At 43.5% G+C, this 9,276-nt stretch overlaps 3 protein-coding genes across 3 annotated transcripts in view; all 3 read right to left on the bottom strand.

Annotated features, from left to right (window-relative positions):
- The window catches only part of LOC126568338 (protein draper), a 305,035-nt gene that overhangs the window by 76,186 nt on the left and 219,573 nt on the right, over positions 1–9,276 (bottom strand). The gene's annotated exons all lie outside the window — the stretch shown is intronic.
- LOC126567668 (uncharacterized) lies at positions 629–2,205 on the bottom strand. The gene is made up of 4 exons (XM_050223885.1): positions 2,184–2,205; positions 2,092–2,109; positions 892–2,028; positions 629–831 (listed from the first exon to the last, which is right to left on the bottom strand). The coding sequence occupies exons 1-4, from the start codon at positions 2,203–2,205 to the stop codon at positions 629–631; spliced, it is 1,380 nt and encodes a 459-aa protein (XP_050079842.1).
- LOC126567667 (proprotein convertase subtilisin/kexin type 5-like) lies at positions 2,540–7,750 on the bottom strand. The gene is made up of 12 exons (XM_050223884.1): positions 7,684–7,750; positions 7,479–7,598; positions 6,918–7,391; positions 6,382–6,864; positions 5,825–6,316; positions 5,262–5,756; positions 4,464–5,201; positions 3,941–4,405; positions 3,398–3,874; positions 3,123–3,332; positions 2,800–3,054; positions 2,540–2,733 (listed from the first exon to the last, which is right to left on the bottom strand). The coding sequence occupies exons 1-12, from the start codon at positions 7,748–7,750 to the stop codon at positions 2,540–2,542; spliced, it is 4,470 nt and encodes a 1,489-aa protein (XP_050079841.1).

Raw genomic sequence — 9,276 nt, 5'->3', positions numbered from 1 at the left:
TTAGAGTATTCCCCCTTTCTCACACAAACGCTCGCTTGCGCGTGGTAGATATTGTGTGAGGATATTTTATCTTAGATTCTATAAGACGCTAAGAAAGTCGACATATTTAACAGTAAGAGAGCGTTTAAGGGTAGGTTCAGGGTTTGAAGCGGAATTGCAGTTGACTCCAAAGGGATCAACTGAGTGCGGCGATCATATACACACCGTGCATCAGTTCTAGATGGTGCATTAAACATAACTGAAGGTATTAAATGGAGACAATGGCATCAGGAGAATAAACTTATGCGAAAACCTTTCAACTAACAAACACTCATCCACAAACACAAGACTAGAATTGTAAAACCTCCTTCTACCCAGGTGCCCTCGTTGGAAGAGTTTTGGAAGTGTTTATTTGTTCGGTGTCTTTGCAAGTTTTTGAGCGAGACAGTTCAGGGAAGTGTGAGGTAGTTTCGTGCACGAGGTAACTATTTCTGGATCTATACAACAGAAAGAATCGCTAGCACACGTGGAACACGCCCGTGCACGCGAGTAAGTATTTTATTAGGATATTAATAAACTGAAAACCCAACACACAACTATTGCAAATTTATTTGAGGTTTTGTGCATTTTTTTTTTTTGTTTGTGAAAACTATCCGAAAATAATGAGGAAATAGTAAAATAAAAAGCAATGTAATGTCCACAAACTTATCCCGAAAAGCGAGCTAGAATTTCGTAAAACCGTTCGGGAAACATAATTACAGCCATCGTCGTAGCATGTGTGACAGTCAGTCTTTTTCCATCCTTTGCAAGGATTCGTATATTGTCCGAGGTCCGATATACAGCCACGAATGACTAGAATTGAAAGAAATCTTGTTATTTACTTTGCTTTTGAATTTTCACGTACATTATTACCTGCATCGCCGTACATTCTTGTAAAGCATCCATCCTCATTTCGATGATATCGACACTTCAAAAGCTCATCCCGACGTTGCTCGGCGTCACAGTTCAAAGTATGCTCATTGCTGCATTGATAACAAGCCAATCGATTTGAAGGATATACCTGCTTGTTGCAGTTACTACCACTGCATGCGTCACACGACGATGCATCTTCATCATTACAAATCGTTTCACTGCTTAAATCGGACATACAACCGCGCTGAAGGCTTCCATCAACATCAGTTCGTACATAGCAACGGTCATTTTGAACATGCCTTCTACAGTACTGCACACTACTATCGTCAATTTGCTCCTGAGCACAGCTGACCCGTTGCCGTGAATCACACTGCATACAGCTAAGTGTGTTCGTTGGAAGAAACCCAGCATTACATCCCGACCCATCACAAGCAAGGCAATCACCTCCATTTTGCTCACAAAGCACCATCAGCTCCGGGTCGGAAATGTCCGACAAACATCCTCGCACCAAGAATCCTTTCTCATCCACTCTTGAGTAGCATTTTCCCTCGGAAGGTGTTTTACAAACCGTTGCTGTTCGGCTTCCACTAGAGCAGAGCGTCATGTTCGATGTACACTGCAGGCAACGATCATCTTGCCGGACTGTACCAGTGTTACAATTCCATCTCGAACAAATCTCACACTCTACTGGCGATTCTGGCGAGTTACACTTTGGCTGATCCTCCTCAAGCACCGAAGACAAACAATCCCGATAGGCAACGTGAAAACCATCAAACACGCTAACGCAACGATCACCAGCAACGTGTCTTACACAAGGCTTCTCAAACTGTCTGGGATAGGGTAACAGTTTACAGGAGTTCGAAACACTTGACTGACAGATGTTGCACCTTAGTCTATCCGAAGGGTAGCGATCAATGTTGCAACCCGAGTAAACGTCACAAAGAATGCACCCTTCTCCAGCGGCCACACATTCGGGATCTTTCGAGCATCCGCGATAGGTGTGACCGTTCGGTAGGATTACAGTAGCACAAGCAAGATCTCCCGCTTCGCAATCCTTTGTGAGGGAGGTGTATGGGTTCCAAACGCAATCCTTGTAGCTGGATGAAACGCACGCATGGCAGTAGAATGTGTCATCTGCTATAAAACAATAGCATTACAGAAGCTTTAATAAGAAGTTTATTGGAAAAATGAAACACTTACCACCCGTGGATGTCTGCACTGCAATGGAAAGTAGTAGCAAAAAATGGATCATTCTGAGATCAATTTTCTAGGAAGGTACAGAGAATACTAACAGACGCCTTTGCACGATGGCATTGTCTGAATACTCTTATCGCTCTCTTAAGAAAGCAGTTGAATTGTTTAGACGCCATTTGAAGAGTGAGGCGAGTGCCAATCCAGCTATCAGATTTCACAAACGCTTTACCGTTTGTTTGAGTAGATAACATTCAGAAGTACGATTAATCCTTCCGCATGAAGTACTGATACGGTAATGACTGTGAGAAGAATTGAAGTACATTTTTTGCACACTATTTATTTTAAAGCTGAGATACATACTGTATGAGAACATTTATACACAAAAGCAAAATATTGACTAGCTAGTTTTGCTGGATGTTATACATGAGAAGCATGCGCTCCTCTTTTCCAGTGTTTAGAGCAAAATGAGGAATCCATGGACGATCGCTAGAACAACAAACATTAAAATCGCTGGCGATTTAACATGATTAACACCGTTTAGTGACTTCAGATTGCAATGATCAGTGCTGCATATATAACAGTCCTTACTATCTAATCCTTTGCAGGGATTCTCCATCGCGATGTAGTCTGATTGACAACCCCGCATTACTGTGAAACAAATTTGTAAAAAAATATTAAGAAGTTTGAAATCATCGGAAAGCACCCGAATACTACCTATTCCATTTACATCCTTCGCGTAACAGAGATCATTTCGTCGAAATCGTGGACAAAAGTGTGATTTCAACACGCTCGTCGCCCGGGAACAGTAGTGATCGAGCTCCAACGATCGACACTGTACACACTGTCGCCAGGGCTCACGATTGCATGAGTTCCCGTTGCACACTATGCAGCTGCTGTCCGATTCGTTCAAGCAAATCCTTTTGTAAGGATCCTCGAGCGTTGCAAAGCAGCCACGCACAAGAATGTCATCTGACACGAAAAAGAAAAAGCTATACTGTAATGGGGAGACACTTCACAGTAATTTCCCTGCTACAAACCATTGCCAACCATCGTGAAGCACGGTTCGTTGAGATGCTCACAGAACTGATCAGTACTTGTCCCATTCGCACAGTAAGGATCAGTTGAATCACAAACCAAACAATGCGATGGTCGTAGATCAGCTTCCGGCTGTGAATTGCATCCATCCGAGGCGCATTCGACGCAGGTCTGCTTATGTGCACAATAGTGTCTTCCACATCCTCGATTTACTACGAGAAGGGACATACTTTTAGAAAAAGTAACAGGAGTAGACATGTTTTAAAATTCAAATTACCATCCCCATCGTTGTTGTCCTCGAAGCAATCGTCGTCGATTTTAACACAGAAATCTAGGAATATGTCATCAGTTTGCTTAGCTTTGCAAGAATCTTCCACGACACTGCTGCACGTATAGCAGCTTCGCCATGTTGGTGTGTTGCATCCATTCCCATCGCACGTATGGCAGGTTAGACTGGCCGAACTCTGGCAAAGCATTTGATTGGTTGCTGTCAGCTCTGACAAACATCCACGATGAATGGCTTTCGATGAGGCTCGTCGATAGAAGCATACATCGTCCGGATCGTCGCAGGGTGCCGGCGACGCTGTCCCATTTGTACATCCGATGTGAATATCCGAGTGACATTGCATGCAGTGCGCTGGGTTAAAGTAACTTTTCGAAGAACCTTGATTGCATCCATCCCCCTCACACTGAATGCATTCGTTTGGATAATCACACATGGCAGCGTCAAGGTCGGGCGTGCAGCCTCGTATAACTAACGTTTAGATGTATGGAGAAGTTAAGCCTATTTTGAAGCTTGCTAACGAAAAGCAATACTTACATTCCATTTGATTGAGCATGGCGTAACATTCGCCACGCGTCCCGTGCCGTTGACAGTACTTGAGATTGTCTCTAGTCGTTTGTTTGCTGGAACACTCCTCACTAGTCGCGTTGCTGCACTGGAAGCAGCTTGCCCAAGGGTCATTATTGCAATCATTATCGCTGCAAATCAAACAACGCTCACTGTTGTCACAGTCACCTGGTTCAATATCTGACACACAGCCACGATGAAGGTTCAGATCAGTATCAACCCTTGTAAAGCATCGATCGGTACGATCTCTGCATTCCTGGACATGATCTGCGATAAGATTATCACAGTCATCAACGTCCGAGCGGCAGTGATAACAGGTATGAACAACATCCAGTTCATGTTTTGGAAGATCATTACATCCTTCTTCACTGCATGCCACACACCGGTTATTGCCATCACAAATGTTTACCTGCTCGATCGTACAATCTCTTGTAACTGAAAGGATACCGATCAATTACTACTTTAGGTAGTTGAGGAGTCTTTTTCAACCTACCAAATCCATCTTGAACTGCTGCATAGCATAAGGTACTCTCATGGTAGGAAGAACAAAATTTCACCAAATCTGGCACAAGTTGGCGATCACAGCTTTCATCCGAAGGTGAGCTTTGACACCGGTAACACTTTGGCCATCGAAGTTCGTTACATCCATCTTCAGAGCACACGATGCACGAAGGATCTGTTTCGTTCTTACAGCTTGCCTGCATTTCAACACTCAACATCGATAGACACCCTCGCTCGAGAAGATTAACACTGTTTACGGTAGTATAGCAAAGATCATCTTGTACAGGACATGGTTGGCTCTCGATCGTTCCCAACAAACACTTCACATCGGCTGATGTACACTGTTGACACTTTCTGTACACGAACGACGTTTCGGGCAGCTTATTGCAGGAATCGCCAGCGCAGGTGACACAAGTTGCTGCATCACCGCAAAGCTCTTCCTCTGTCCCAACATCCGAAAGACATCCACGTGCAAGCTGTTTATTTTGATCAATCTTTGTAAAGCACTTCTCGTCGGTGCTGTAAGATTTGCAGAATTCTGCATCACTTTCAGGCTGTTCGCTAACACAATCGTTCGAGATGGATTGATCGCACTGATGGCACTTTGCCCAATGGTTTCGATTGCATCCAGGTTCTTCACATACGATGCAAGAGCGATCGTTTGGATTGAGGCATTTTTGCTGTTCGGTGTCTTCAAGCAACGATAAACAGCTTCTTGTTAGTATGCCATCTGAAAGGAAGAAATCTCATCATTATCTTCAACGATCTTCCAATTTTTTAAAAAGCTCACCAAATATACGCGTGAAACATTTATCGATCTTTTCTGGACATAGTGTTGCCTCAGGAAACTGCTCATTACAATCGTAATTCTCATCCATCGAAGTACATTGAACGCATCTACTGGTGCTCTTTAGAGAGTCTTCCGTTTGTACGTTACAATTTTCCGTTGTGCATGTTTCACAAGCTACATTACCGGTGCAAACATCTGCCGGATTCGCCAACTCCACGGAACAACCCCTTTCAAAATCATCATTAGTGATCCTGGCGTAACAAGAGCCTTGCTCTTCAAACTTAGAACAGAATGAGGCAAAATCATTCAGAGAAGCCGCTGGAGGATCAACACAGTCAGCAGACTCTGATTTTTTGCATTTTAAACACTTTAACCATAGCTGATTATTGCAGGAAGGAGATTGACATGTAACACAGGAAGGATCAGATGTATCACGGCAGATGACTTGCTCACTTTCTTCCAGCATCTGTAAGCATCCTCTTTGAAGGTTTTCACCTATCAAGGAAAGAGTACATAAATTATCTTGGCTAGGTTAGTGACCAACACGTTTCCATACCACCTACCTACTACTCTCGTATAGCAAACATCCTCAAAGTCATCACATTCTTGCGCATTCATCGTGGCTTTGTCGCACTCCTCTCCATCCCTCTCCGTACTGCAACTTATGCACATGGCCATGTTTCGCAACTCATTCTCGTCCACACCATTGCAGCCACTTGTGTGGCAAGCGATACACATCGGATTTCCTGCACACACATCTTCTCCGTTGTTGGCCAAATCAACCTCACAACCTCGTTGGACATTGTCATCCACTATCCTAGCATAACATCGATCATCTGGCAGGAAACTATCGCAAAATGTATGCTCAAGATCAGTTTCTTCTGGATTAGTGCAGCGAGGATCAAGAAGGCTTGAGCAGCGATAACACTTAATCCTTGGATACTGATTGCATCCATGACCAGTACAACTATAGCATGACGTATCCTCCACGTTGCGACACTTTTGCTGATCATCCTCTGCAAGAGTTAACAGACAGTTCCGCTCCAATATGTCACCTTTAAAATGGCCGAGTATGAGTACTTTTTGACAATTACATGAGCAACAACAGCACAATTCTTACCTTCTACCCTAGAAAAACAACTATCTTCTAGCTGATCACATTCCTCGGCTCCGAGATGAACTTCATCACAAACCGTATTATCTCCATTGTTCGATGAGCAGCGAAAGCATTTAGCTACATCATTCAGATACGTTTCTGACTCCACGTTACATCCATCCGATTCGCACGAAAGACAACGATTATTTCCGTCACATATAGCGGCTGACTCTGAGCTGCAGCCTCGCTCAAGATCATTTTCGAGAATTCTCGAAAAGCAACGAGCGTTGGGCAAGAAGTTGGAACAGAATGTTGGGTCCAGTGTGCTACTGATCACCAAGTCAATACACTCTATATTATCTGACTTTTTGCATTGAATGCACTTAAGCAAATGATCGGTATTACAGCCAGGATCGTTGCAGGTGATGCAAGTTGAATCTTCACCGGTACATACATCCTGCTCTGGAGTAGGAAGTGTTGATAGACAGTTTCTCTCCAGAACGTTTCCTGTGAACCGAAAGCATTACTAAAGCTTCTATTTGTTTATAAAACGCACTTACCTTCTAATCGTGAAAAGCAAACATCATTTTCCTGTGCACAATTCTGAGCAGGAATCGTACCTTTAACACACTCATCATTAGAATCATCTTCCGAAGAGCACACTAGGCACTGAGCTGGTTGCTTCAAGGCAGTTTGAACATTGCAGTTAGTACTATTTCTTCCTAAAATGCATCGGTTTTGTTCATCACACTGTTTTCCCGCAAGCACCAGCGAAGACTCACAACCCTTTGCAATAGGCTTCAGTACGGTACTTTCAACACTCTCAACTATCTCATAGCATCGATCGGTGGATCGATACTGAGCACAAAAGCTAACAAGCTGTGTAACGGTGCAACTCTCTGGTCCAGCATTGTTACAGTGTGCACATCGAAGCCAGGACACATTGTTGCATCCATTTTCCGAACAGCTTATACACGCGTGGCCTTCCTCTTTTGTGCAATTCGAATGTGATAAGCACCCACGCAATAGCACACCTTCACGTGTGAAAATTCACAGAAAAAACGTAAGCTTTTAACAAAAAAAAAAAGCTGAAAAAAGGTAGCACTTCAAAAGCCTCTTACCATCGGTCACACTTGTAAAGCAGGCATCACTTCCATCGCTACAGTTTGCAATGTACTGCAGTGAACCTTCGACACACCCTTCTTGATTTGAACCACACACCAGACACTGAGATACGGAAGCTAGAATGATTTGACGCACAGTGATGGAGTAATTAGATAAATGTAGATTTTCGAGGCGTCCTAGTGCTGCATTTTGCTATACTACCGTAAGATGCGTAAAATAACTGGAAGAAGATCAGTAAGCTAACAAGAGCTCCTCGTTGTGTGGCCATCCTCACTAAGCTTAATAGGTGTGAGCGAGCTCAGCTGTAAACTTCAACTGAGTAGAGAATCCTAGTGCTGTGAGCCTATAGATAACCCCTTCAGCAGCTCGAGTGCAGCACCGTAAAGAGCCAGAGCAAACAATGCTCTTATCAGACGTGCTGTCAGTTTCTGTTGATTTGAGCATATAATCGCGCACGTGCGTAGAGCATTAGCATATAACATACTTATCAATAGAAGGTGACTCTACATAGCAAGTTAGTACATCAATATATCATGGATAAAAAAATAGCAAAGATTATGTGAAGCCTTAACAGGAATTTGATCCCAATAGAACACTCTCCTATCTTTACGAAGGCATTAATATCACATGGCTCCAAATGGATGGCTGTCCTACACGTATCACGAGCTTCTAGCTGTGTTCTAAGTGCAGCTTGCATCAAAATCCCTCAAACAATTGAAATCCTCTGCACGATAGCGTCAAGAAGCATTATCGATTTCTGAGGGATTGTGGAGGGATAGATTCTTCCCCGCCAGATGCGCCATTCAAGTGCAGCGTGGACGTGATTGAAGCATTGATTCCAATCGTATTTGAAGTAGTGATTAGTAGAATAACTCTCTATATATTCGTTCCTCGCGCAAGTTACCGTTGTTTCAAATGCTCTTAATTGCGCCCGACGTTTTTGTCACTTAAAAAAAGCTTGTTCAAAAGTGACATTTCGAGTCAATATTTTCGAAAATTCAAACTTTCCTTTGTACATTATTTTCCCCGCAAGCTTTTAAAAGCTTTCCCATGCCAATCAGTGTTCCTCGTTCTATCTCTTTCCATTCTCTCACGCCATAAGCGTGTTTGTGTGTGTGTGTGTGTGTGTGTGTGTGTGTGTGTGTGTGTGTGTGTGTGTGTGATTTTCCCGATTTTGACGTTTTCCTTCTCTCCGGCTTTTCCGTTCCAAAACCAGCGCACCAGCGCACTCTCGAACAAATTTCCTTTTTCTTTTCTCTCGTTTTGATGTGGCATACAAGCTGTCAGATTGCTTCTACTGGAAAAGCTCTCTCTCGCTCTCTTTTTGTGTAAACCAACCAAAACTCTCTCTCTCTTTCTCCCATTACTCCGTGCGAAGTAGCCATGATGAATTTCTTCAGTTCGAGGTGAAACGTTCAAAGTAAAGCATACGACGGTACGATTCGCAACTACAGTTCAACCCCCTGCCTTGGGAAAGTCCTGGGGATAGAGGATATAAAATCAATTCCAGATTCTATTGCTAACCAGCTCAGTGCAAAGTGAGCGGATCTATTAAAATAAAAGTCGCTAAGTGTGCAAGAAGGAAAACAATCGTAGTATAAAAACATGGATAATTGCTTCACCGTGTGACACCCAGCAGCCCCACTACGCTACTAACAGGCTGTTTTGTGTGCCTGCCTACCAAGTGAACCGTGAATGAGGTGGCAATAACCTTCCCTCTTTCATCACCGTTTCTTCCCGCATCGCACACACCCACACGGCGCGGGGGAAACTTCGCAAGGTTGAGTTTCTCTT

The sequence above is a fragment of the Anopheles maculipalpis genome, chromosome 2RL, assembly GCF_943734695.1.
Source record: "Anopheles maculipalpis chromosome 2RL, idAnoMacuDA_375_x, whole genome shotgun sequence".
NCBI lineage: Eukaryota > Metazoa > Arthropoda > Insecta > Diptera > Culicidae > Anopheles > Anopheles maculipalpis.
Note: the sequence above shows the minus strand (reverse complement) of the source record. Positions and strands in the feature narration are given on the sequence as shown.

What these genes read in the sequence shown, in the direction of transcription:
- LOC126567668 (XM_050223885.1), bottom strand. Translation starts at nt 2,205, where the DNA reads ATGCCATCGTGCAAAGGCGTCT. An exon ending in AAGAATGTACGGCGATGCAG is followed by an intron (nt 832 to 891) that starts GTAATAATGTAC and finishes TTTCAATTCTAG; the next exon opens with TCATTCGTGGCTGTATATCG.
- LOC126567667 (XM_050223884.1), bottom strand. Translation starts at nt 7,750, where the DNA reads ATGGCCACACAACGAGGAGCTCTTGTTAGCTTACTGATCTTCTTCCAG. An exon ending in TTGTTTTTCTAGGGTAGAAG is followed by an intron (nt 6,317 to 6,381) that starts GTAAGAATTGTG and finishes GCCATTTTAAAG; the next exon opens with GTGACATATTGGAGCGGAAC. An exon ending in GGACAACAACGATGGGGATG is followed by an intron (nt 3,333 to 3,397) that starts GTAATTTGAATT and finishes CCCTTCTCGTAG; the next exon opens with TAAATCGAGGATGTGGAAGA.